The 26,964-nt window shown below is 44.2% G+C and overlaps 2 protein-coding genes and 1 long non-coding RNA gene across 5 annotated transcripts in view; 1 reads left to right on the forward strand and 2 right to left on the reverse strand.

The window, feature by feature from the left end:
* Positions 1 to 9,442: 9,442 nt before the first annotated feature.
* Positions 9,443 to 20,056, reverse strand: COQ7 (coenzyme Q7, hydroxylase). Of its 2 annotated transcripts, none has more exons than XM_032144844.2 (6): positions 19,935 to 20,056; positions 15,577 to 15,755; positions 13,662 to 13,776; positions 11,850 to 11,989; positions 10,358 to 10,426; positions 9,443 to 9,653 (listed from the first exon to the last, which is right to left on the reverse strand). In XM_032144844.2, the coding sequence occupies exons 1-6, from the start codon at positions 20,005 to 20,007 to the stop codon at positions 9,576 to 9,578; spliced, it is 654 nt and encodes a 217-aa protein (XP_032000735.1). In that variant the 5' UTR covers positions 20,008 to 20,056; the 3' UTR covers positions 9,443 to 9,575. The 2 variants fall into 2 exon arrangements, with proteins under 2 accessions (XP_032000735.1, XP_058290045.1); XM_058434062.1 differs by lacking the exon at positions 19,935 to 20,056 and adding an exon at positions 19,460 to 19,899.
* LOC116462376 (uncharacterized) lies at positions 19,908 to 24,920 on the forward strand. Its single transcript, XR_009211802.1, has 3 exons — positions 19,908 to 20,089; positions 23,658 to 23,887; positions 24,779 to 24,920. It is a non-coding gene; the product is annotated as an uncharacterized LOC116462376 (long non-coding RNA).
* Positions 24,921 to 25,698: 778 nt separating this feature from the next.
* TMC7 (transmembrane channel like 7) overlaps positions 25,699 to 26,964 on the reverse strand; it is a 72,254-nt gene continuing 70,988 nt past the window's right edge. For both annotated transcript variants that reach the window (XM_032144843.2, XM_032144842.2), the window contains one exon: positions 25,699 to 25,896. In XM_032144843.2, coding sequence (XP_032000734.1) covers positions 25,831 to 25,896 — 66 coding nt within the window. In that variant the 3' untranslated portion in view covers positions 25,699 to 25,830. The remainder of the gene's footprint in view (positions 25,897 to 26,964) is intronic.

Consider the following 26,964-nt stretch of genomic DNA (forward strand, 5'->3'; position numbering starts at 1 on the left):
GAGTGGCTTAGTGGTTAAGTTTACAGCCTCTGCAACCAGGCCAAGGAGGTTCAAGCACAGGCCTGGGCTGGGGTAGGAGCTGGGTCAGGTCAGCAGTGGTTGCCATGGAAGAGTATGGCAGCCAATTAAAGGAACGAGATGGAGCTCTATGAATTGACTGGGGAAGATGGCCAGTGTAGGTCACCGAGTGAAATGCACAAATTGCAGATCAAATGCATAATATTATCCCATTTGGGGAACAGTACAAACCCAAACATGTGGATAAAAGATTTCTAAAAACCATCCAGAAAGATATACATTGAATTATTAATCGTAGTTGCTTCTAGGGAACATTTGGAAGAAGAGCCTTTTTTTATTTTTCTCTTTTCTTTTTCTACTTGTATGCAGTTTGTATTTGATTTTGAGGCAAGTATTACTTTTGGAGGTGGAAAAAAAAGAGAAAAATGCACTTAGTGGTAGGTTGCTACTAGCTTATCTCGAAGGAAATTGGTAACAGAGTTTGCTGTTAATCAACAGTCTACAGGGAGATTTGTCACTGTAAATACCCTTTAGCACTGTTGGAATATTTTCCTATGTGCATACATGCATTTTTATTACAAAAAAAGTTTTAATGTTTTAAAAACAGGGCAATTTAACCTTGTCTTTAGTCCAACAAAAATGTATTGCATGTCAGGTACTCCGCTAAGCCTTGAAGACACGGAAACGACCAAATTGGTGTCTGCCTTGCAGGAGTTTATGGTCTGGCTCAGTGCGCCTCACACTTTAACGTGCTTCCACACCACCTGGAGCTGGTGTATTGGTTATCTGTTGCTGCAGGTGTATTGGTTATCTGTTGCTGCAGGTGTATTGGTTATCTGTTGCTGCATAACAAATGACCCCAACACTCAGCAGCTGGAAACAACATTTATCATCTAAAATAGTTGCTGAGGGTCTATCTAATCACTCCTGAGTGATTCAGGAGTGACTTAGCTGGTTGATTCTGGCTTGGGGTTGCTCATGAGGTTGGAGTCAACGTGTTGGGGGCTGCAGTCATCAGAAGGCTGAATTGGAGCCAAAGGATTCACTTGCAAGATGGTGTACTCTCATGGCTATTGGCAGGAGGCCTCAGTTCTTGGCCATGTGAGCGTCTCCACAGATTACGTGCTTGAGTATCCTCATGACATGACAGCCAGCTCCCCCAACAGTGAGTAATCCCAGGGGGAAAGATGGAAGCTGCAGTGTCTTTTTTTTTTTTTTTTTTAAACAGAATCTGGCTCTATCATCCTGGCTAGAGTGCAGTGATATGATCATAGCTTAGTGCAGCCTCTAACTCCTGGGCTCAAGTGATCCTCCTACCTCAGCCTCCCAAGTAGCTAAGACTGCAGATACCTGCCACCATGCCCAGCTAATTTTTTATTATTATTATTATTATTATTATTATTATTGGTAGAGACAGGGTTTGCTATATCGCCCAGGCTGGCCTTGAACTCCTGGCTTCAAGCAAACCTCCTGCCTTGGCCTCCTGAAGTGCTGTGATTACAGGTGTAAGCCACACACGCCCAACCTTAACAGTGTCTTTTATGACCTAATTTTGGATGTCACACTTCATTTCCACCATGTTCTGTTTGTCAGAAACAAGTCACTGAATACAGCCCACACGCAAGGCGAGGGGAAGCAAGCTCCACTGAACATAGGTGGATCAAGGAATTTGTGGACATACTTTAAAACCCACATCTTTCTAAAATGCAAATTCTGTTTGAGTAGGTCTGGAGAGATTCCCAAATTCTGCATTTCTAACATGCTCCCACGTGATACCACTGCTGTTGGTCCATGGACCACACTTTGAATAATGAGAGAATCAAAGACTTGCGAAGAACTATAGTTCAGATCGCCTCTTTGGAACTACAGTGCTTGCAAGAATAATCTCCTTTCTCATCCTGCCATCATCTTTGGATAGTGTCCAATTTTAAAATCGCATTTTCCTTGAAAGGTCAGATCAGGAACGTAAGAGAAAGACAAGATTACCTTGTTAATACACAAGGACAAGCTGTAATGGAATTAAAAACAATCAAAGGGAGATTCAAAAAATCTCTCTGGCCTTGTTCTGGAAGCTCTCAGAAGCATAAAACACCAGCCATCAATTCTGAAGGAGAGGCTAAACAAACAGCCTGGGTTTTTAATAAGAATTGTACAAAGTGCTTTATGGGACTAAGACTCCTGGCTGCAGTACTTATAAAATTAGCTTTGATATGGGAGGGCAAGAAATAGTACCCGAGTCTTAGAAGATGACAGCTTCTTCATGCTCTGCTGGCTTGAAGGGTAGTAAATGTAAAAAATTGTTTTCTCATTTAACAGCCAGGATTAAAATTTGCATAAAACTACGTAGCTTAAAACAAAGAAACAAACAAACAAAAAACTAAACTAAATCACCTGTATTTTTCCTATTGCTTTGCTCTGTGCTACAGTTTCGATGTGGTTTGTCCCAACCAAAATTCATGTTGAAATTTGATTGCCAATGTGGCAGTGTTGGGAGGTGTTTGGATCATGGAGGCGGATCCGTCACGAATAGATGAATGCCCTCCTGCTGGACGAGTGAGTTCTCGCTTTCTTGGGAATGGGTTAATTCCCAAGAGAGTGCGTTGTTAAAAGGTGTCTCGCTTCCTCAGTTTGACTTTCTGTCTCACCGTGCAATCTCTCTGACATGCCCACTACCCTTCCACTTTCCACCATGGGTGGAAGAAGTGTGAGGCCTTCACCAGATACAGCTGCCCAATCCTGGACTTTCCAGCCACCAGAATTATGAGATAAATAAATCTCTTTTCTTTGTAAATTACCCAATCTTGGGTACTTTGTTATAGCAACACAAAACAGACTAAGACAATTTACATGCCATACAATTCACAATTTTAACATGATCCAGTAAATTTAAACATAGGTTGTGCAACTATCACCACTGATCTGCAACATTTTTATTACCCAAAAAAACCCTCTGTATCCATTAGCAGTTACTCCCTATTTCTCCCCATCCTCGCCCCACAGGCCCTAGATGACCACTAATCTACCTTCTATTTCTACGGATTTGCTTATTCTGGACATTTCATCTAAGTGGAATAATACAATATATGACCGTTTGTGTCTGGCTTCTTTCACTTAGCATGATTTGCATGATTTTTTAAAATTGTGGTAAAATATACATAATATAAAATTTGCCTTTTTTTTTTTTTTTTTTGAGACAGTCTCACTCTGTTGCCCAGGCTGGAATGCAGTGGCATGATCTCGGCTAACTGCAACCTCTGCTGCCTGGGTTCAAGTGATTCTGCTGCCTCAGCCTCCCAAGTAGCTGGGACTACAGACACGTGCCACCACGCCCGGCTAATTTTTGTAGTTTTAGTAGAGACAGGGTTTCACCATCTTGGCCAGGCTGGTCTTGAACTCCTGACCTCGTGACCTGCCCACCTCAGCCTCCCAAAGTGCTGGGATTACAGGCGTGAGCCACTGCACCTGGCCTAACCACCTTTTTTTTTTTTTTTTTTTTTTTTCTCAAAGTCGCCCAGGCTAGAGTATACTGGTGCTCTCATAGCCCAGTGCAACCTCAAACTCCTGGACTCAAGCGATCCTTCCACCTTGGCCTCCCAAAGTGCTGAGATGACAGGCATGAGCCACTGTGCTTGGCCCCATTATAACCATTGTTAAGAATACATTCCACTGACATTAAGTACCTTCACATTGTTGTTCAATAATCAACACCATCCATTTCCAGAACTATTTTCATCTTCCCATACTGAAACTCTGGACCAAAGCATAATGTTTTTAAGGTTCATCCATGTTGTATCATGTATCACTACTTTATTCCTTTTTATAGCTGAGTAAGATTGCCTTGTTTGGGTATATTGCCATTTTGTTCATCAGTTGATGGATATGAATTGTTTCCACTTTTAGTTATTATGAACATTCATGTACAAGGATTGAACTTTTTTTTTTTTTTTGAGACGGAATTTCGCTCTTGTTGCCCAGGCTGGAGTGCAATGACACGATCTCGGCTCACCACAACCTCCGCCTCCCAGGTTCAAGCAATTCTCCTGCCTCAGCCTCCCAAGTAGCTGGGATTACAGGCATGTGCCCCACGCCTGGCTAATTTTGTATTTTTAGTAGAGACGGGTTTCTCCGTGTTGGTCAGGCTGGTCTGGAACTCCCGACCTCAGGTGATCTGCCCTTGGCCTCCCAAAGTGCTGGGATTACAGGCGTAAGCCACCACGCCCGGCGTTTTCTTTCTTTTTTTATAGAGACAGGGTCTTGCTCTCTCACCCAGGCTAGAGTGCAGTGGCAGAATCATGGCTCACTGCAGCCCTGACCTCCTGGGCTCAAGCGATCCTCCATCCTCAGCCTCCCAAGTAGTTGGGACTACAGGCACCTACACCACACCCAGCTAAGAAGAGGTTTTGCTATGTTGGCCAGGCTGGTCTCAAACTCCTGGGCTCAAGTGATCCACCCACCTCAGCCTCCCAAAGTGCTGGGATTGCAGGTGTGAGCCACCACACATGGCCATGTTTTCATTTGTTGGGTTAATACTAGAGAGGAGTTGCTGTATCCTGTTTAACTGAAGAACTACCACATTGTTTCCTGAAATGGCTACACCATTTTTACATTCCTATCAGCAAGGTATCGATGCAGGATTTTTGTTGGCTACTTTGCCAACCGGGGAACTCCATGGATGGTGATGCCCTCCACCCGGGCCTCACTTACCCTCAGATCTGCAGCAGGAGGCACCCCGCCTACTTGGTCCACTGGCTGCACCTGACTTGCACACCGGCTCAGACTGTGTGGCTGGACAAGGTGTGCCACAGCCCACCTGTTACAGCTCATACATGCATTTGGTGGTTCCCAAGTTCTTATCCTGCATCCAAGAAGGATGAGCTCATGCTGACAATCGAAGAGCAAGGAGGATGAAGAAGAATTTTATTGAGTGATGGAACAGCTCTCAGCAGAGAGGGGACACCTGATGTTGGGTAGTCTCTCCCCCAGTGTGGCTGGGTCCAGAGCTTTTATGGGCTCAGAATGGGGAAGTGCATGCTGATTGGTTTCTGAGTATGCAAAAAAGGTTAAAACAAAGGCACCAAAGTTGGGCACAACACTGTAAAAAAACAATTAAGGAAGGGTAGATATATGTAAAATAGGTGAAGGGTGGGGATCAATCAGAGGAAAGCATGCCAGACGGGAAGACTGGTTCTCAATCCAGTCTGTGGATTTACCTGGGACTTGTAGTTTGGCTTTCAGGCTTTAAACTGTCTTTGGTTTGAGGGTCAGGTTTCACCAGGGACCCACCCCTATCTGCATAGGCATGTGACTGCCTCCTGCTGCTATCACTCTCCCCTTTCAAGAGGTACATCTAATTGCCGTTAGAATAAGGACGATGATCACTCTTAACTGCTTCCTGCTGACAGGGGGCGCTGTTTTGGGAAAACGGCAGTTAGAGCTCCCACAGAGGCCTATCTAACGGTCCCTGGTAAAAGGGGCCATCATCTGAGATTCCGGTTGCATGACCATTTGGAGTTTGATGACCTCTAGGTGAGAAGAGACAAACCAGGTTATTAGAAGACATGTATCAAAACAAGGGGGTAACGACAGCTCAAAAATCCTGAGGCTGCCAACACACCCAGGTAACTTGTGGCTACAGTTATGTCTGCTAAAATTTGGGTATATGGAGCTTGGCTTTGGTTAGCTTCCCTGGTCTTATTTTCCCAAAGAAACCTCCAGGTTATGGGCACCTCATTTACCCCGTCACCTGCAGGATTTGTAGGACAGTTGCCCAGAACTAGAATATTGATCCACATTTCTATATTAACCATCCCTTGTTTCTTCTGCACTTCAGCCAGAGATCACTGGTTGGTTCACAGGAATAAGCAGGGTTGGTCTAAAATACAGACAAAAACTTAAAAACAACTAATAAAACTAGAATTTAATGACAAGTGTGATAAGTTTTGAAACAATTTTTCTCTCTCCAGTCTTCATTTTTGTTAAAAACAAATCATAATAGGATTGTTTGCAAAATAAACTTTAGTTTTATACTTGGCCTGATTATTTGCAGAAAGTACGGCAATAATTATTTTTCACATATGCTTTTACAATTGGCTCTGATGGAATCCTGTTCCATAAGGCATATCAGAAAAGTCTTTTTAAAGTCAAGCCCAGCAATGGGTTTGTACTCTCAAATACCTATGAGTTGGGTAAATTCCTCTCTTCTTGAGGTCCCAAGATAACTTGGGGGTCCTGGACCCATTAGAAAGTGACATTCTTTACTCATCACAGGTTAGGAGTCCTGTACAAGGACTGTGTAGACAAGGTATGAGGCCAGTTTCTCCCTTTTTTTGGCTCTGCAAGTCAAGCTTGATTCCCTAAAGGGAAGCACACCCTTCTATCAGAAACTGGTAAAACAACCAGTTTCTCCAATTGTGTCCTGTTGCAAAAGAAAATGGATTCTTGTTGCACTTACGCAAATAACTACATTGCCATAAGAATACTCACAAATAGTTTCCAAATTCTAGAGAGAACAGCAGAGAAACAAATACACTCCAAATTTTGTTCACAGGAGTATACCTTACTCAATTGTTAAAAGCTGTAAACAGCTCAAAACAAAAGTTTCTTGACTCTGAAAAACAAAACATCAGCAATGTTTTAAGCAAAAAGTTAAACAGATTACCTGTTTTCTATTAGTTCAGCCCATTCAGTTAACTCTTGTTCTGCTTGATATTCATGAATATTTCAGCTCTTCATGAGTCCTGAATGTTTTTCCTTTATTCTAATATCACAATTTAAAGATATTGGAAATCTGCATTTCAGAGCACCTAAGTTCTACAGCTGATTATAAACCATCTTTTGAAGAGGATCAAAACAAGACTACGATTGTCTGTGAATGACAAGATATCTTTAGACAGTCACAGTCAAAAACACGATTGACAAAGAAATTTCGTTATTTCTGTGGTTTACAATAACTTAACATAACCCTGATTATAATTGATATCATATACTCAGATATTAGAATTTTAGAAATCTCATACAATTTTGGAACATATATTAATGTTATTCACTAAAATGTAACCTGAATATGATTAAACATTATTTTTATTTTGGCAATCCCTTGTAATTAAACATGTCGAATAATCCAGGGGCTCTCTGTGGCATCCAAAAGTTAGGAGTCAAAAAAGACAACCTTGAAGCCAAAGTTTGATTTGGGGAAGGCTACTGAACATGTTAAAGGTTTAAAACACTTGATACTATAAAATAGAATTCCAGGTTATCATCAGCCAAAATGATGACTCAAAAACTTTTTTAAAAGGCACAAAAGCTTTACTCATTAAAAGAGAAGACAACTTTCCAAACAATTTGTCTCTTGCCTTTCCCTTCTTTTTTTTGGTAGTTTATTTGCAAGGCAAACAAACATCTTTCATTATCCTTTACTATTACATAAAAATCTTGTTCAAGACAGAGTCAAATTTCATCCTTGCATCAGTCTACTATTAATGTCATCCCCAATTTTTAATAATACCTTATAGATAAATCTATCCAATCTTAACTAGTTTGACCATGAGGTGAGATTCTTGTAAACCTTTTATAACCCTTTGCAAATTCTTCTTAAAGAGCAGATCAGTGCCTTAAGAAAACCTTGTTGTGCTCTTATTTCAAGGTTCAATTTACAGAAAAACCAAATAATACCCTTTTGAATTTAATCAATGTGTTCACACAGAGCATTTATTTTGTAAGATTAATTTTTACAAACCATCTACAACTTGTTCAAACCTTTGGCTTTATCTTATCTAATTTCAAACAAATGCCCAGCCTTAATTTATTACAATTATGATTCGTAGACTTTCACTCAATTACATAAATTCACTCTTGGTTGAGGAAAAGAGAGAGGTGGCAGAGGATTAATCCAAATGATCCTGGTGTCCACTACCCTTCAAAGCCAGACCCTGGTGGGGCAAGTCCTGCCAAGTCATCAGGTGCTAATTAAACACAAGGCACTGGGTGGGAGGTAAATTCCTAAAATGTGGTTCTTTCCCAGAAGCATCTTATAATCTAGCTCAGGGGCTTGCAGCTCCAACTCACACCAGAATCACCTGGGAGCTTCTGAAACTATTCTGATCCTGAACTCCACCCTAAGTAAATCAGAACTCTTGGTCCATAAACTGAAAAAAAAAAGTTTAATCTCCACAGGACATTCTAATGGGCAGCCAGAGAGGAGATCCACTGATCTAGGTTTTTCATAAATTACTTAAAAATTTGCAAATTATAAAATATTTCATTAGAGTATGAAAATTTGAATCAGTTTTGGGGTTTTTTTTTGGAGGGGGGGAGGTGGTAAAAGACCTTAAGGAAAAGATTGTAATTCAATTTCACAAATAATCCACAACTTAGTATATTCTTTGATGGAAGCAACACACCCGTCTCAGTCTGTTCAGGCTGCTGTAACAAAATACCACAGTCTGGGTGGCTTATAAACATCACACATGTACTGCTCACAGTCCCAGAGGCTGGGAAGTGATCAAAGTGCTGGTTGATTTTGCTTGTGAAGGGTCAGCTTCCTCAGAGAAGTCTCACACTTCCCCTTGAAGTCTCACACTGTGGAGAGGATGAGGTATCTCTCTAGGGCCTTCCATAAGGCACTAATCCCATTCATGAGGGCTCCACTCTCATGACCTCACACTTCCCAAGGGCCCCACCTTCTATCAACTTGAGAGTGAAGATTTCGTCATATGAATTCTAGGGAGACACAGACACACAGACCGTAGCACTCTCCCACCCATTATCACCCACAATTCAAAACAGAAACGATGATCTTTGACTTACTTGATGGACTTCATAGTTCTGCTTGGCCAATCTTAAATACGCTCATGTTTCCAATTATCTTTTGGTATCAGTAAACCAAATTGTTTTTTCTCCTAAAGATTCCTGTTACATTATTAATGATTTGTCCTTGATGTTTTAGGAGAAAATGAGCCTGGTGAAGTGGCTCACACCTGTAATCCCAGCACTTTGGGAAGTCGAAACAGGAGGATCACTGAGCCCAGGAGTTAGAGACCAGCCTGGCAACACAGTGAGACTTCGCCTCTACAAAAAAATAGAATTAGCCAGGTGTGGTGATGCACACCTGTAGTCCCAGCTACTTGGAAGGCTGGGACTTGCTTGAGACTGGGAGGTCGAGGCTGCAGTGAGTTGTGACCCAGCCTGGGCAAAAGAGCAAGACCCTGTCTCAAAAAAAAAAAAAAAAAAAAAAAAAAAAAATAAAAAAAAAAATATATATATAGCATGTAAAAGAAAAACAGGTATATAAAAGAAAATTAAGTATGAGACCAAAGAAGGCCCAGCTTTGTTTGCTGTAACTTGAACAAGGCTGGTGACCTGTCGGTCTCATGGCAGAAAAAACAACCCAGAGAAAAATCAACACTGCAGAATTAAAAAAAAAAACCCACAAAACTTATAATTTATTAACAAAATTCACATTGTACAAAAGTACAATGATAACTGTACACTTGTTTCTCTGCAAATGCCACTTGGTAAACTACTATCATCTTTTATAGACAGGCAAAACTGGACACACTTTACAATCTTTCTGATAAATATATCGCCACTCTGCATCCGGCCTGGATAATGCTCTTCAGGACGGCATAGGCTGGAGCCTGTTAAAAACAATAAGCAAACAAAGAAACATGTTATGTGCTCATTTTCAGTTGTAAGATTCAGGGCTGGCAGGGCAGCTTTGGATTTCTCTGGATAAGAAATAGATCTAAGGAACAATTTATTTTAGTTTCAAAGAAAGTTATTCAAAATGTCGGAATGCCTCTGCTACTACTGCCAAAGCATTGGAGTCATCCAGATTCTCACAGGAAAAGGAAAAGAGCTCCTGGGAGGCCAAGGCAGGCAGCTCACCTGAGGTCAGGAGTTCGAGACCAGCCTGGCCAACATAGTGAAAACTCGGTCTCTACTAAAAATAAAAAATACAAAAATTAGCCAGGCATGGTGGCACGCGCCTGTCATCCCAGCTACTCGGGAGGCTGAGGCAGAATTGCTTGAACGCGGAAAAAGGAGGCTGCAGTGAGCCAAGACTGCACCACTGCACTCCAGCATGGGAGACAGAGTGAGACTGTATCTGAAAAAAAAAAAAAAAAGCTCCTGGGGAAAAGGAGAAGGGATAAAGGAAGAAAGGAGATCCCCAATCTGGAGCAATAATGCGTTTGCTTGCTTTTTGTCAAAGCAACGTCATTGGTTTTCTCTCCCTTTGGCTGTCACTTTAAAATGTATTTTTCTGGCAACAGAAACCTCCTCCCCTTCAGCCTCCCAAATAAGGAGTCCCAAAGCAGAACAGGTAACAGTAGGGCCCTACCAATTCTGCATCATGGTCGAGGCCTATGTCATGGTGCTCAAGCTCTTCATCCCGAAATTTCTTTATCAGCTGGTTAAATAAAAAGACACCGAAGCAAGTTAGCCTTCCATCTCTCTGCTGTTCCATTTCATTTTGGAGGCTAAAGCCTCTTATTATGGCCTAAGACAGAGAGGCCAGCTTTTCCTCTAAAGGGCCAGGGAGTAAATACTTTGTCCCAACTACCCAGCTCTGCCACTGTAACCAGAAAAGCAACCAGAGACATGAAAACAAATGGACATGCTTGTGTTCCAATAAAAGTTTATCGAAAGAAACAGGTGGCTGGCCACAGGCCATAGTTTGCCAACCTCAGATTTAAACTCTAAAAAACTAACCAGTTCCCTTATTTGCTGTGGAAAATTATCTCAGGATATCTATTCATTTATTCAATCTAAAGGGTTCCTGCTCACAGCATCTGCTCAGAATCTACCAATGATAAAGAAGTGGGCCGGGCGCAGTGGCTCATGCCGGCAATCCCAGCACTTTGGGAGGCTCAGGCAGGAGGATCACCTGAGGTCAGGAGTTCGAGACCAGCCTGGCCAACATGGTGAAACCCCGTCTCTACTAAAAATACAAAAATTAGCTAGGCATGGTGGTGCGTGTCTGTAATCCTAGCTACCTGGGACGCTGAGGCAGAAGAATCACTGGAACCCGGGAGACGGAGGCTGCAGTGCAGGCGGAGACCACTGCACTCCAGCCTCGGGGACAGAGTGAGACTCCATCTCAAAAAAAAAAAAAAAAAAGTGAAAAGCACCAGGTGGTGTGGCTCACATCTGTCATCTCAGCACTTTGGGAGGCCAAGGCAGGAGGATCACTTGAGCCCAGGAGTTCAAGACCGATCTGGACAACGTAGAGAGACTCTGTCTCTACAAAAAATTTTAAAAATTAAAAATAAGTGAACAGGACAGGGCTCAAGAGACAGGGGTTCTGGCTAGATGTGGTGGCTCATGCCTATAATTCCAGCACTTTGGGAGGCTGAGGAGAGAGGATCACTGGAGCCCAGGAGTTCAAGACCAGCCTGGAAAACATAGTGAGACGCCATCTCTTAAAAGAAAAAAAAAATTAGCTGGGCGTAGTGGCATGTACCTGTAGTCCCATAGCTACTCGGAGGCTGAGGCGGGAGGATCACTTAAACCCAAGAGTTTGAAGATGCAGTGAGCTATGACTGTGCCACTGTACTCCAGCCTGGGCAACAGAGCAAGACCCCGTGTCTAAATAAAAAATAAAAAGACAAAGGAGACAAGGGTTCTAGTCCCAGCTCTGTCTGTGCTGTATGGCCAGGGCAGATGGGTTCACCTCTCTATTCCTCAGATTGCTCACCTTTAAACTGAGGTGCTGACCTGGGCCTCTAAACCCCCATCATCCCCTAACAATGTCTAATAGGTTTTCCTCTTACCCAACTGCTATCTGCCCTTCTCCTCCTTGAGCAGCCCCGTTCTAGAGCACAGACAAATACCTGAAGAAGTTCCTCGTATTTTTCAGGGTCCTCCTCCATCAGCTTCCTGATCTGGTTGTTGTAGTGATGTGCTATGCTCTCTTCCACCGCCACAGTGCAGGCCATGGCACCTTCCTTCCCAAGCAAGGCGGTCCCCGCCCCTGGGATTGTTAAACCCAGACCAGAAAAGTAAGAGACAGATATGACCGGTAATGGAGATCATCTGTGGTCAGGGCTTCTCAACCTCTGCACCAGACATCGGGCTGGGTCATTCTTTGTGACAGGGGCTGTCCAATGCATGGTAGGAAATTTGGCTGCATCCCTGACCTCCACCAACTAGATGCCAGCAGTGCCAACTAAGTTTTGACAACCAAAACTGTCCCGAGGGCTGCTGGGCGCGATGGATCACGCCTGTAATCCCAGCACTTTGGGAGGCCAAGGTGGGCGGATCGCCTGAGGTCAGGAGTTCGAGACCAACCTGGCTAACATGGTGAAACCCTGTCTCTACTAAAAATACAAAAATTAGTCAGTGTGGTGGTGGGCATCTGTAATCCCAGCTACTTGGGAGGCTGAGGCAGGAAAATCGCTTGATGCCGGGAGGCGGAGGTTGCAATGAGCCAAGATTGTGCCACTGCACTCCAGCCTGGGTGACAGAGCGAGACTCCATCTCAAAAAAAAAAAAAAAGTCCCTAGATACTGCCACATGTCCTCATCAGAAGGACAAACTCACCCTGAGGGAGAACCACTATTTTAGGGGAGACTGGATCCCAGTGTTAAACCTGGAATTATACAGTAAGAAAAGCCATTCTCTTTTCAATGCTGTTTTATGCTGACCGTGGCCAAGAGAAAGTCAGCATTTGGGGTGAGTATATCTTTCATCTTTTATACCGTTTATTCTTCTCCATTTTTTAAAAGAGTGAACAGATCTCAGGTTGAGAATCTTTGTCAGGGAACAGTATTTGGCTGCAACTGAATTATACTAGCTTTTTTCTCTGTTGTTTATTTTTACCGTATTTTCTATTTATAATACTGACATTAGGCCAGGTGCGGTGCCTCACGCTTGTAATCCTAGCACTTCCGGGAGGCCAGAGAGGGAGGATGGCTTGAGGCCAGCAGTTTGAGACCAGCCTAGGTAACATAACGAGACCCCATCTCTACATAAAAAATAGAGCTGTGCGTGGTGGCATGCGCCAGTAGTCCAAGCTACTCAGGCTCAGAGAGTTAGGTGGGAGGATCACTTGAACCCAAGAGTTTGAGGTTTCAGTGAGCTACGACTACACCACTGCACTCCAGCCTGGGCAACAGAGTGAGACCCTGGCTCTGTTTTTTTTTTTTTTTTGAGACACAGTCTCGCTCTGTCACCCAGGCTGGAGTGCAGTGGGCCGATCTCGGCTCACTGAAACCTCCATCTCCCAGGTTCAAGCGATTCTCCCGCCTCAGCCTCCCAAGTAGCTGGGATTACAGGTGTGCGCCACCATGCCCAGCTAATTTTTGTGTTTTTAACAGAGTTGGGGGTTTCACCATGTTGGTCAGGCTGGTCTCAAACTCCTGACCTCATGATCTGCCCACATCGGCCTCTCAAAGTGCTGGGGTTACAGGTGTGAGGCACCGCGCCCGGCCTTTTTTTTTTTTTAAATACTTACATTAAGATTCTATCTTAAATAAATTTAAGCCACACACAAAAAAAAGGCAGTCAATTTAACTTTGGAAAAATATAGAGTAAACAGAATGAGGTCATAAGAGGACACAGCAAGAATTGTGAACATGATACCTGAAGAATTTAATCATCCTAGATCCCGAAGCTTGCATAAGCTCTTCTAGAGAGACACGTACCCAGTGCAAACCCCAGCACGTTCCAAAAGGGCATCAGAACTGTCGGCCGGACCCTGAACGTAACCATCAACTCATTGAACTTTTTCAAATGGTCCTTTTCTTGATCCCACATTTTCTGCAAGAAACATAAAAATAAAGATGTGCAAGCATTCCATAGAGGCCTCCCACTCATCCAAGCGGCATACAGGGAGCAAAGCAGAAACAGAGAAAATGATGGAAATGCTGTCTCCCCCATTCCCCTCAAAACGTCAATGGAAACAGTAAAACATCAGACTAAAGGAATCTTTGACAAAGAGAAGAGAATGCCAAGAATACCAAAGAGTCTATTATCTCAACTCCAAGTAAGACTGCCATGAACCACGGTTCCAGGAGAAGTCTCTCAGGCCCACAATGTGCCTAGTAAATGACAAGGGTCCACACACGTAAGAAATGACATGTTTAACCCATTTCAAAATCAGGAAGGCAGAACATTAGCTGTTGTGTAACTTCCTTCCAGACTCCTAGAATAGTATCATCTTGTTGTTGTGGTTTGTTTGTTTTGAGACAGGGTCTCACTCTGTCACCCAGACTGTAGTGCAGTAGCAAGCTCATGGCTCACTACAGCCTCAACCTCCAGGCTTAAGCGATCCTCCTACCTCAGCCTCTCAAATTAGCTGGGATTACAGCCGCATGCCACTACACCTGGCTAATTTTGTTGTGTGTGTGTGTGTGTGGGTGTGGGTGTGTTTGAGACAGAGTCTCACTCTGTTGCCCAGGCTGGAGTGCAGTGGTGCGATCTCAGCTCACTGCAACCTCTGCCTCCCAGGTTCAAGCAATTCTCCTGCCTCAGCCTTCCAAGCAGCTGGGCACGTGCACCACCATGCCTGGCTAATTTGTTTTGTATTTTTAGTAGAGACAGGGTTTTGCCTTGTTGGCCAGGCTGATCTCAAACTCCTGACCTCAGGTGATCCACCCGCCACAGCTTCCCAAAGTGCTGGGATTACAGATGTGAGCCATTGCACCCAGCTAATTTTTGTATTTTTTGTAGAGACGGGGTCTCGTCATGTTGCCCAAGCTCCTGGGCTCAAGTGGTCCATCAGCCTCGGCCTCCCAAAGTGCTGCGATTACAGGCGTTGAGCCACCATACCTGGCCCCGAATATTATTTACATCAGAGGAAAAAGGGAGAATGCTAGCTGCAGCTAACACTTAGATGGCACTTCCTAAGTGCCAGGGGCCGTCAAATAGCTTTATGCAAGCAATTCATTCAATCCACACAATCCCTGTGAAGGACACACGATGACTGCCCCAGTATACACAAGAAACAAGCACAGAGAGGCTAAGTAGCTTGCCCAAGGGATCAGGGCAGGCCATTTAACTTGTACAAACTTGACCTTTATGGGCCAGGCCTGGTTCCTTACCCAAACCCAGGCCATTATGAGGCTATTTTGCCGATATGGAAATGGAAACCCAGAGAAGTCCTGTGACATCCTCAAGGTCACACAGGTAGGAGGTGGGAGAGAGCCAAAATGTGAACCGGGTCTGTGTAACTACAAATTCCAGGTCTTCCCATGGCCTCTTAGGATACAATATTTCCACTGGCATGGCGGGGGGCCAACTGCAACCTTTCAGCACAGTTGAATGCTGTGCTGAGCGATTCTCAATCTTTTTTCATTATTGCCTGCCCCTGTCACGGAGTACTGATACCAAAGATATACCGCATACCTGTCCATGTACTGTATGTCTCTCTGTGCTTTAACCATAAAAAGAACAATATGCTTGTTGCTCCCCATCTCTCTACCAAGAACCAATTTTCGCTGTCCTGGAGACAATGGCATCTCCCTGGGGAACACTTGATCTCCTGTGATTGATTTACTTGAAGGCTTTTGGATCTGCCCATTCAGTAGACCAGGGTGAGGGAGATGAAGAAGTACCCACCTGAATGACTGGCCCGACGCTGGTCCGACCCAGGACGGCCATCTGCCCGGCATAGATGCGGTTTGCTCCATATTCGCCTGCATGATCCACCCGGATTATTCGATCCAAAGCTGCCCGATTGATATTGTCTAAGGTCATTCCTGAACTGCGAAATCTGACACTGATTCTTCTCCCATAAGCTGAAATGCAAGTGTGTATTCTTCGTTACGCTCAGGTAAAATCCAGATGTTCCTTTTACGACAGAAGAAAGGGCACTTTGGGATGGAGGTCACAAATCAGCTCCCCATGGGCCAGGCGTGCCCATAAATGGACTCTGTTTAACCTACAGTGTTAAAACAGAGGATTTTACCTAAAGATCTGGATTTCTGGATTCACTTTAAGTGTACAAAGATCCGGAAATGCTGAGCCTACCTTCTTACCAGGCAGTTAACATGGTGACCACTTCTAGATGGGCATGGTTCTCCGGTTCACCGGCCCTCTGGCCTGCTTCTCCCCAGCCCAGGCTGTACAGGAGAGGCCCATAGAGAGCTTTCAAAAACACCGTGCTCTTCCCCAGTCAATCTCTGGGAGGGGGCTCTTTGAACTGATATTGTTTAGAAGCTCTGCGCATAAGTCTTCTCTTCAGCCAAGGCTGACAACCACAGACTAAGTTCTCTTAAAATCCACACCTGTCCAGGCGCAGTGGCTCACGCCTGTAATCCCAACACTTTGGGAAGCCAAGGAGAATGGATCGCCTGAGGTCAGGAGTTTGAGACCAGCCTCACCAACATGGTGAAACCCCATCTCTACCAAAAATACAAAAATTAGCTGGGTGTGTTCGCACGTGCCTTTAATTCCAGCTCCTTGGGAGGCTGAGGCAGGAGAATAGCTTGAAACCAGGAGGCAGACTGCAGTGAGCCAAGATTGTGCCACTGCACTCCAGCCTGGGCAACAGAGTGAGACTCTGTCTAAAAACAAAACAAAACAAAAAAAAACAGAAAAAAAAATTAAAAACCCCACACCCTTGGGCATTCGATTTTGAGACTAGCCTTGGAGCCTAGATTTCACTTCATTATGGTCCAAAATCAATTCAAATGAACTCTCATCTTCAAAATGTAAATTCTTCATGACAGATTATATTTTATCTTTAAAAATAAATCTCCTAACCTTAACGCCTTAATTATATTCTCTGAGCCTTATATTAGAGTAACTCAAAAGGTTTTTTTCCCTGCCAGAGAGGAGTTTTGCAGCATTCTTAGGTGTGTAAGGTGTATTCACCTAATTTTGCAGATACGGAAAATAGAGACCTAGGGGTCATTTAGTTTGTAATGGTAGCTTCGATCTGCACTGGTATCACTTTTTTTTTTTTTTTTTTTTTTTTTTTTGAGACAGACTCGGACTGTATTGCCCAGGCTGGAGTACAGAGGCGCGATCTCAGCTCACCGCAAACTCCACCTTTCGGACTCAGGCAATTCTCCTGTTTCAGCCTCTAGAGCAGCTAGGACTCCAGAGTAGCTAGGACTACAGGCAGGCGCCACCACGCCCAGATACATTTTTGTATTTTTAGTAGAGACGGGGTTTCACCATGTTGCCCAGGCTGGTCTCGAACTTCTGAGCTCAAGCAATCCTCCCATCTTGGCTTCCCAGTGTGCTGGGATTACAGGCGTGAGCCACCACGCCCAGCAAGCACTGGTATCACTTTGTAATGTTTTAGGGCTCTTAACCGTGACTACCATGTCTTTTATGCAAACTTCTTTTTACTTAGGCTAACTTCAACAGCCAGTGAATATGTGGAAAAAATTCATTTTGGATACATATGTGGTTCTTTCATGACAAAGGCTTGAGTGCTTTGGACACGAGGTAGTGAGGTGGGCTGGTGAAATTTGGGGTGGCTCTGAACTTGAAATCTTCTACCAGATGGGGTTGTAAATGTCACACTTATAACAAAGAAGCGTGGACGTAAGTTCTGAAGCATAATGACCCAGCTTTGGTCTACTCCTCGCCATGATCCTCTCCATCTCACTGAGCATATCTGACTCAAGAGACTGGATAGGCCGGGTGTGGTGGCTCACGCCTGTGATCCCAGCACTTTGGGAAGCTGAGGCAGGTGGATTGCTTGAGACCAGGAGTTCAAGACCAGCCTGGCCAAAATGTTGAAACCCCATCTCTACCAAAAATATAAAAATTAGCCAGGCATTGTGGCGTGCGCCTGTAGTCCCAGCTACTCAGGAGGCTGAGGCAGAACAATCACTTGAACCCAGTAGGCAAAGGTTGCAGTGAGCTGAGATTATACCATTACACTCCAGCCTGGGTGACAGAGTGAGACTCTGTCTCAAAAAAAGAAAAAAAGAAACAGAAAACATGTGTCCCATCTCTAACACTAGCCTTGGGAAAATCAGGATCGACATTTCCTACATATAAAATTGGCAGTAATCACTGGCTGGGTGCGGCGACTCATGCCTGTAATCCCAGCACTTTGGGAAGCCAAGGAGGGAGAATCACTTGAGGTCAGGAGTTCGAGACCAGCCTGGTCATCATGGCAAAACCCCGTCTCTACCAAAAATTCAAAAATTAGCCAGGCATGGTGGTGCATGCCTGCAGCCTCAGCTACTCGGGAGTCTGAACCCAGGAGGTGGAGGTTGCAGTGAGCTGAGATGGCACCACTGCACTACAGCCTGGGCGACAGAGCAAGACTCTGTCTCAAAAAAAAAAAAAAAAAAAAAAGGCAATAATCAGGCTCTTTCCTTTTTAAGGGAAAACATACAATACAATAATAAAATTATCTTACTGAGTTATGAGGATAAAATAAGATATAAGAAGCAAAGTAACTTTATAAACAGAAATGAATCTTATTCTGTCATGCTCACTGGCTGAACAGAGCAGCATTAAAATTCACATTCAACAACCCTTGGAGTTTTGCCTGCATTACCACACACTTTAAAATAAAATTGAGGCTTGGTGCTAGAAGCTCTCAAATGCATCACTTTATGTCCATATTTTCCCAAAGTGTGAAACATGCCAGTGTGGTACCTACAAAATTTTAAGTGGCTTATGGATATGCAGCAAATAACCCCATGTAGGAAAGGGTACTCTTTTAAATTCTCTTGCAATCTCTTTCATTAAGGAAGATATCTCCATTTACAGCTGATATATCCTCAACAACTTCCCAACACTTGCTAATTTCCCCTTTGTAACAAAAGACAGCATTTAATACAATTTTATAACTTTTTAATTTCGGTTTTTTAATGATTACTTATCCATTTCTGGCAAGTGGCACTGGCTTCCCATTCACCATAAGGATTTCGTTTCAAGGAAATTAATTTTTAAATGGGACATAGCTATACAAAAAAAACACATGTAGTAATCAAAAGTTCAAGCAGTACTGCCATTAGGCAAAAATCCCGAAAGTGGTACATGGTAATTTAACGTTGAGAAAACGACTTCATCACAATTTTTTTTTTTTTTTTTTTTTTTTGCGCGGGGGGGAAACACAGTCTCTCGCTCTGACGCCCAGGCTGCAGTGCAGTGGTGCAATCTCGCCTCAACGCAACCTCTGCCTCCCGGGTTCAAGCGATTCTCCTGTCTCAGCCTCCTGAGTAGCTGGGATTACGGGCACCTGCCATCACGCCCGGCAGATTTTTGTATTTTTAGTAGAGGCGGGGTTTCACCATGTTGGCCAGGCTGGTCTCAAACTCCTGACCTCAGGTGATCCTCCAGCCTCGGCCCTCAAAGTGCTGAGATTATAGGCCGGAGCCACCGCACCCGGGCTCATGACAATTTTCTAAGGCAGCACAGATGAAACAAGGAAAGCAGGAACCAGGGTCCAAAACCATGTCTCTCTACTCTAAATTCGATACTCCTACTACACTGATGGCTCTCAAAGTTTACAGGGCATGCAAATCACCTAAAGGTCCTGTTCACAGATCACAGATACCGACCAAGTAGGTCGGGGTGGGGCCCGAAAATCTGTACTTCTAGCGAGCGCCCAGAAGTAGCGGAGGCTGCTGGTCGTCGGGCTACCCTTTGCCTGGCAAGGCCCTGGGCAAAGACTACAAACAGACTCCCGGAGACGCTGAATTTTCAGTGTCGCCAACTGTCCTCAACTCGGAACGCTGGCCGCACCTGCCGTGACATCACTGCACAGGTGTGCAATTGCGTCATTCCCGAAACCACCCCGGTCCTCCTATCACTCTCGCGGGGAACTACAGGCCCCGCCCCGCCCTCCAGAGCCCCGGAGGCTGAAGTCACGCAGTCGCGCTCCGTCGCAGGGCTGTGACGTTACGAACCTCTCCCCCGTGACCTCTTCGACCCAAACCTCAAGCGAAAATTCCCTAGCTCGCTAGCCCGGCGCAGGACTGTGACTGCGCGCCTCCCTTTACCTGAGAGGGACCGCTGGGCCCCCGGGCGCAGCCGCCAAAGGCAGGGAGCCGCCGCCGCCCCGGCGCAACTCATTGCCGGGACAAAAAAGCAACCACTTCGTTGAACGGAACGGGCCAATAGTGCCTTTGGCTCGGACTGATGACGCACAGCAGACGTAAGGCAGGCTCAGCTCGCCGGCGCGCCGGTGGGAACGCCCCCTAGCCCCGCGCTAGGGGTTAGATTGGTTAGATGCAACAAATAAAAAGATTATATTGGGTGGGGTCATTATCAATCACTCGGAAGACCAAGGAAGCCAAGGCGCCTTGGGTTGCCAGGGAGATGAAAATGCTAAATTGCTGTTTAAAAAGATCAGGACAAGGTTATGATTTCTCACCCAAGTTCCTAGGAAAAAGGATCATGAGGGAATTACTTATTAACAAGGCACGGTATTTCCTCCTTTACCTACGTGGAAGGAGATTTTTTTTAATTTGTATCCTACATCTACTTTAAAATAGTAAGCCTGGGCAACATAGCGAGACCCCGCCTCTACAAATAATAAATTAGCCGGGCTTAGTGGAGCACACCTGTAGTCCCAGCTACTCGGGAGGCTGAGGTGGGGGTATAGCTTGAGCCCGGGAGCTCGAGGCTGCAGTCAGCCGTGATTCTGCCACTGCACTCTAGCCTGGGCCCTGTCTGAAAAATTAAATAAATAAATAAAATTATATGTATATATAAATTACATGCACCACATAGTTAATCGTGTTATATAGTGTTCTGTCTATTGGTGGGCTGAAAGCCAACTTTAAACTTCTTCCCGGTCCTTTTCTTTATTTTCAGATTTTTCTACAGAGAACATGTTTTATGCTTAGTATCCACATTACTGTATTGTGTGCATGTGTGCATGTATATTTGTGCAAATTGGAATTTTTTGGGGAAGGGAGGGGAAATTTAGCAACATACTTTAAAAAGATCATATAATACAGCAGTCTTACTTTTAGGAATCTACTCAACAGAAATAATTTTTAAATGAGTAATGTACATGAGGGCAAAAATTAAAGATGCATGTCTGTAAGGATATACAACGTTTAATATTGCAACATCAGGGGGCTGGAACTGGGAGAAGGGAGCTTTCACTTTCTACTTTACACCCTTGGATTATTTATATACTTTATCCAAGTTTACCATAAAATATTTTAAGATGCAATACAATTGTAAAATTATTGAATTCAAGTTTTTAGTTTTTATATCACTCGTGTTCAAATTGACACACTAAAATTATTTAAAATTATGATGAACCCAAATACTACTTAGTGAGGATGTTGTAGCACTCTCATGTAAAACTACTGACTGTCTGAATCTGGCTCTCAAAAGCCTTAAAATGTTCAAAACCTTTGCTGTAATCCCATGTCTAGGTCTCTGTTTCCTTTTTTGTTTTGGTTCTTTTTAGACAAAGTTTCACTCTGTCACACAGGCTGGATTGCAGTGGGGAGACCTTGGCTCACTGGAACCTCTGCCTCCCTGGTTCAAGCGATTCTCCTGCCTCACCCTCCCAAGTAGATGGGATTACAGGTAAACACACCACCACGCCCAGCTGAGACTGGGTTTTGCTGTGTTGGCCAGGCTGGTCTCAAATTCCTGACCTCAAGTGATCCTCCCACCTTGTCCTCCCAAAGTGCTGGGATTTAGGTGTGAGCTGTCGCACCTGGCCTAGGTTTCTGTTTCTAAGGAGAAAAAATGTTGACAAAGATTTATAGATGTTCCTGTTATTTATTGCTGGGAAAATTTGGAAACAAAATGTTAAGCAACAATTGAATATCAAAACATTATGTCCGAGTGCAGTGGCTCACGCCTGTAATCCCAACACTTTGGAAGACTGAGGCTAGAGGATCACTTGAGCCCATGAGTTCAAGACCAGCCTGGGCAACATAGTGAGATCCCATCTCTACAAAAAATTTTAAAAATTAGGCATGGTGGTGTGTGCCTGTGATCCCACCTACTTGTGAGGCTAAAAGGATCACTTGAGCCCAGGAGGTTGAGGCTGCGCTGAGCCATGATCACACCACTGCACTCCAGCCTGGGTGATAGAGCAAGATTGGCTCAAAAAAAAAAAAAAAGATCCAACTGTATGATTTTTTTGTTGTTTTTGTTTGTTTGTTTGTTTGTTTGTTGAGACAGAGTCTCGCTCTGTTGCCCAGGCTGGAGTGCAGTGGCTCGATCTCGGCTCATTGCAAGCTCCGCCTCCCAGGTTCACGCCATTCTCCTGCCTCAGCCTCTTGCGTAGCTGGGACTACAGGTGCCCACCACCACACCCGGCTAATTTGTTGTATTTTTTAGTAGAGACGGGGTTTCACCGTGTTTGCTAGGATAGTCTCGATCTCCTGACCTCGTGATCCGCCTGCCTCAGCCTCCCAAAGTGCTGGGATTACAGGCATGAGCCACCGCGCCCGGCCCAACTGTATGATGTTATGTAGCCCATTGAAATGTTTGTAAAGAGCTTTTAATAACAGGAGAAAACACTATCTTTAGATTCTTCAAGAAAACACATATTAAGTGAAAAAGAAATGAGAATACCAAAGTTCTTTCCTTCTTTTTCCGTCCTACTTCCTGCCCTCTGTACTTTCTATCTTAAAAGGAATTTTGCCAAGATTAACAGTGGGTGCCCATAAATGGTGCTTTTTAAGTTTTTTTCTCTGTTGCTTTTGATGTTCTCTGTATTTGCTATAAAAAAACAAGTATTTTTATAATGGCAAAACAAAATTTAAAAAACAAAAATGCATACTATTCCCTAATTCCATCCCCCTACCCACCAAATTATCCATTAAAAAAACTAGTTTCAGCCAGGCACCGTGGCTCACACCTGTAATCCCAGACTTTGGGAGGCCAAAGTGGAAGGATCACTTGAGGTCAGAAGTTCAAGACCAGCCTGGCCAACAGGGCAAAACCCCATCTCTACTAAAAGTACAAAAATTAGCTGGGCATGGTGGTGCACACCTGTAGTCCCAGCTACTTGGGAGGCTGAGGCAGGAGAATCACCTGAACCCAGGTTGCAGTGAGCCGAGATCGCACTACTGCACTCCAGCCTGGGCAATAGAGTGAGACTCCATCTCAAGAAAAAAACAAAACAAAACACGGCCGGGCACGGTGGCTCACGCCTGTAATCCCAGCACTTTGGGAGGCCGAGGCAGGTGGACCACCTGAGGTCAGGAGTTTGAGACCAGCCTGACCAACATGGAGAAACCCCATCTCTACTAAAAATACAAATTTAACCGGGTGTAGTGGCGCATGCCTGTAATCCCAGCTACTAGGGAGCCTGAGGCAGGAGAACCGCTTGAACCTGGGAGGTGTAGGTTGCGGTGAGCCAATATCGCACCATTGCACTCCAGCCTGGGCAACAAGAGCAAGACTTCGTCTCAAAACAAAAAACAAACAACAAAAAACACCACACACACACACACACACACACATACACACACAGAAAACCCCAGTTTCAAAAATTTCAGGGAGACTGATTTGAGTAATAATAATATTCCGGTCTCCTGTTTAGCCAGCTCTGCATGAATTAAACTCTTTCTCTGTTGCAATTCCTCTGTCTTGATGAATAGGCTGTATCCAGGCAGCGGGCAAAATGAACCAGTTGGGCAGTTACACACATACACCCTCCTTGGCTTCAACAGAGCTAAGGAGCTTAAAAAGCACTCATCTGAGGACTACATTAAACACTTCTTTCTTCTCTCTCATTTTAGGAAAAAGCAAAGAGGAACTTTACAAACTGTTACAGTTTTCCATCATCACTTGACTGCTGACAAGAAGCCTCTTTGAATTGCAGTATACACGATCACATTTTAAAACTTTCAAGATGCCGTTTAATCAGGAGTTGTAAGGCACATTTGTTAGAGCTGCACTTTAAAAATTATACAGACATCACCTGAAGTTATTAAAGTTATCAAAACATATAAAAACCTTCAAGTAAGAGGTATGCATATTAGCAGCATTTAACTAAAATTAATATATTAATTAGCATATTTCAGTATCACTTTTATAATAGGAAAAAAAAGGCAGTACATTTTCGTTGTGTTCATCATACACACACACAAATAGAAAACTTGAATATCATCAAGCCTGGTCACAGTGAAAATGTTATATAAATATAAAGGCACTGGGCACAAATGTTTACAACCTTTTTTTTCTTTTCACCTATCTTTTTTTTTGAGATAGGGTCTCCCTCTGTCCCCTAGGCTGGAGTACAATGGCACGATCTCGCTCGCTGCAGCCTTCACCTCCCAGGTTCAAGTGATTCTCGTGCCTCAGCCTCCCAAGTAGCTGGGATTACAGGCACACGCCACCATGCCCGGCTAATTTTTGTACTTTTAGTAGAGACGGGGTCTTGCCACGTTGACCAGGCTGGTCTCAAACTTCTGACTTCAAGTGATCTGCCCACCTTGGCCTCCCAAAGTGCTGGGATTGCAGGCATGAGCCACTGTGCCCAGCAGAATTTATTTTTTTAAGTGAGACTGGAATGAATCTTTGGTTACTCAAAATTCCATGACACCAGTTATTAGATTTAGACGAGATCGGGCGTGTTCAGGGTGGTATGGCTATAGTTATTAGATTTAGAAACCCATAAACCTTAACAAGTCAGGAAAAGACCGAAAAGCTCATTGGTCTCCCAGTTACAAAAATATCCCACTTTAAATAATATCTTTGTGGAAAAGCAAGAAAATGGCTGTAAGAAAGGGACGAGAAGATGTTTTTGCTCCTCTGAGCAAGGAGTCAGTCATTTTTGAGTAGTGGAGCGGAGATGGCCGGGAGAATTATTGTTAACAGCAACAGCTTTCTAAAACCTGCACCCAACTTTAAATTCCAGGCTACTCCCCAGGAAACATGTGGAGCCAGTGAAAGGAAGAGAAACAATGGAAGGAAGGCTTGAAAAGTCCATTACAAAACTACAGTCCTTTAAAAAAGATTTCAAAGATATTAAAATGAAAACTGATTACATTAAACAATAACTTAAACTTCTGTTCTTCTGTTAAAAGGTTCACATCTATCAATTTTGGGTAAGCTTACAATGAGGTATTTATTGCATATGGTTTTTACTGTAACGGAAATCTTAAGAGATATTCTACATTTTTTTTTTTTAGGCAGAGTTTTGCTCTTTTTGCCCAGGCTGGAGTGCAATGGTACGATCTCGGCTCACTGCAAACTCTGCCTCCTGGGTTCAAGCAATTCTCCCGCCTCAGCCTCCTGAGTAGCTGATATTACAGGCATGTGCCACCACATCCAGCTAATTTTGTATTTTAGTGGAGACGGGGTTTCTCCACGTTGGTCAGGGTGGTATTGAACTCCCCACCTCAGGTGATCCACCCACCTCGGCCTCCCAAAGTGCTGGGATAACAGGCGTGAGCCACTGCGCCCAGCCACATGTTTTGTGAAATAAAGGCACGTGCATTAAAAATTGTAAGCACAGGAAAACAAACAACCCTTAAAAATGTGGATGTGTGTGTTTAAGAAGCCAGCCTCCAATTCTTTTTGTTACATGGGCTGGTCTGATTAACAGGCTGAGCTTCAGTGCACATCCCAAAACACTTGTGCACATAAATTCCTGGCTCAAATACTAAACTGCCGTCTCTGCTCTTTCACTCTTGTAAAAGCTTGAACGGCTTGTTGGTTTTTGGTAGAGTCGTCACAGAGTGGCCGGTCTGCAGGCAAAGGCTTGGGTTTCCCCTGCTTTTCTAAGTCACTAAAGCCCTGATTAAGGGCTGGGTTAGGTAAACACAGCTGCACATATGGAAAAGCCTAAACTCCAGAAAAATATATTTTTAAATGTCCACTCAAAACCTAGGTAGACTCTGTAGGCTCAGTCGAATCACTAGGTCAGCTTAGAAGCAACAGGCAGCACCATCTTCACGCTCAGTCTAGTTAGTTCCTCGTGTCCCTTTGGGCTTCTGTTAGTTTCTGGATTAGGTAGCGCTTGTCACGACTTTCCTAAAAAATAATAAGTTCACATGTACATTTAATATATTTGGAAACAAATACCATCATTACCTACCAGACTGAGGGCTGAGGATTCTAACCACTGGACTATTGTAATGGCCTCTCATCTGGTCTGTCATTGTGTCCACTCCACAGCCCCTTGTCCACAAAGCAGCTCATCCTTTTTTTAAAAAATGCACAGTACAGCCAGACACAGTGGCTAACACCTGTAATCCCAGCACTTTGGGAGGCCAAGGCAGGTGGATCACCTGAGGTGAGAAGTTTGAGACCAGCCTGACCAACATGGTAAAACCCCATCTCTACTAAAAATACAAAAATTAGGCTGGGTGAGGTGGCTCATGCCTGTAATCCCAGCACTTTGGGAGGCCAAGGCAGGTGGATCACCTGAGGTCAGAGGTTTGAGACCAGCCTGACCAACGTGGTGAAACCCCATCTCTGCTAAAAATACAAAAATTAGGCCGGGCGAGGTGGCTCATGCCTGTAATCCCAGCACTTTGGGAGGCCGAGGCAGGTGGATCACCTGAGGTCAGGAGTTCGAGACCAGCCTGGCCAACATGGTGAAACCCTGAAACCCCATCTCTACTAAAAATACAAAAAATTAGCCGGGCGTGGTGGCGGGTGCCTATAATCCCAGCTACTTGGGAGGCTGAGGCAGGAGAATTGCTTGAACCCGGGAGGTGGAGGTTGCAGTGAACTGAGATCACACCACTGCACTCCAGCCTGGGTGACAGAGTGAGACCCTGTCTCAAAGGAAAAAAAGAAAAAAGACTGGCCATCATGGTGAAACCCTTTCTCTACTAAAAATACAAAAGTTAGCCGGTTGTGATGGTGGGTGCCTGTAATCCCAGCTACTTGGGAGGCTGAGGCAGGAGAATCGATTGAACCCGGGAGGTGGAGGTTGCCGTGAGCTGAAATTGCGGCACTGCACTCCAGACTGGGTGACAGAGCAAGACTCTGTCTCAAAAAAAAAAAAAAAAAATGCACGGTAGACTCTTACAAACCCTTTAGCAGCTTCCCATCCCACTCAGAATAAAACTCTTAACAGAGCCCTCAAGGCAC

The sequence above is a fragment of the Hylobates moloch genome, unplaced genomic scaffold (assembly GCF_009828535.3).
Source record: "Hylobates moloch isolate HMO894 unplaced genomic scaffold, HMol_V3 SCAFFOLD_23, whole genome shotgun sequence".
In the NCBI taxonomy this organism is placed as follows: Eukaryota; Metazoa; Chordata; class Mammalia; order Primates; family Hylobatidae; genus Hylobates; species Hylobates moloch.

Bases quoted from the DNA above. Each gene is read 5' to 3' on its own strand.
- COQ7 (XM_032144844.2), bottom strand. From the start codon at position 20,007: ATGAGTTGCGCCGGGGCGGCGGCGGCTCCCTGCCTTTGGCGGCTGCGC. The intron at 13,777-15,576 runs GTGGGTACTTCT...TGTTTCTTGCAG, and splicing joins GCGTCGGGCCAGTCATTCAG to AAAATGTGGGATCAAGAAAA. The intron at 9,654-10,357 runs GTAGGGCCCTAC...TGTTTTTAACAG, and splicing joins TCGACCATGATGCAGAATTG to GCTCCAGCCTATGCCGTCCT.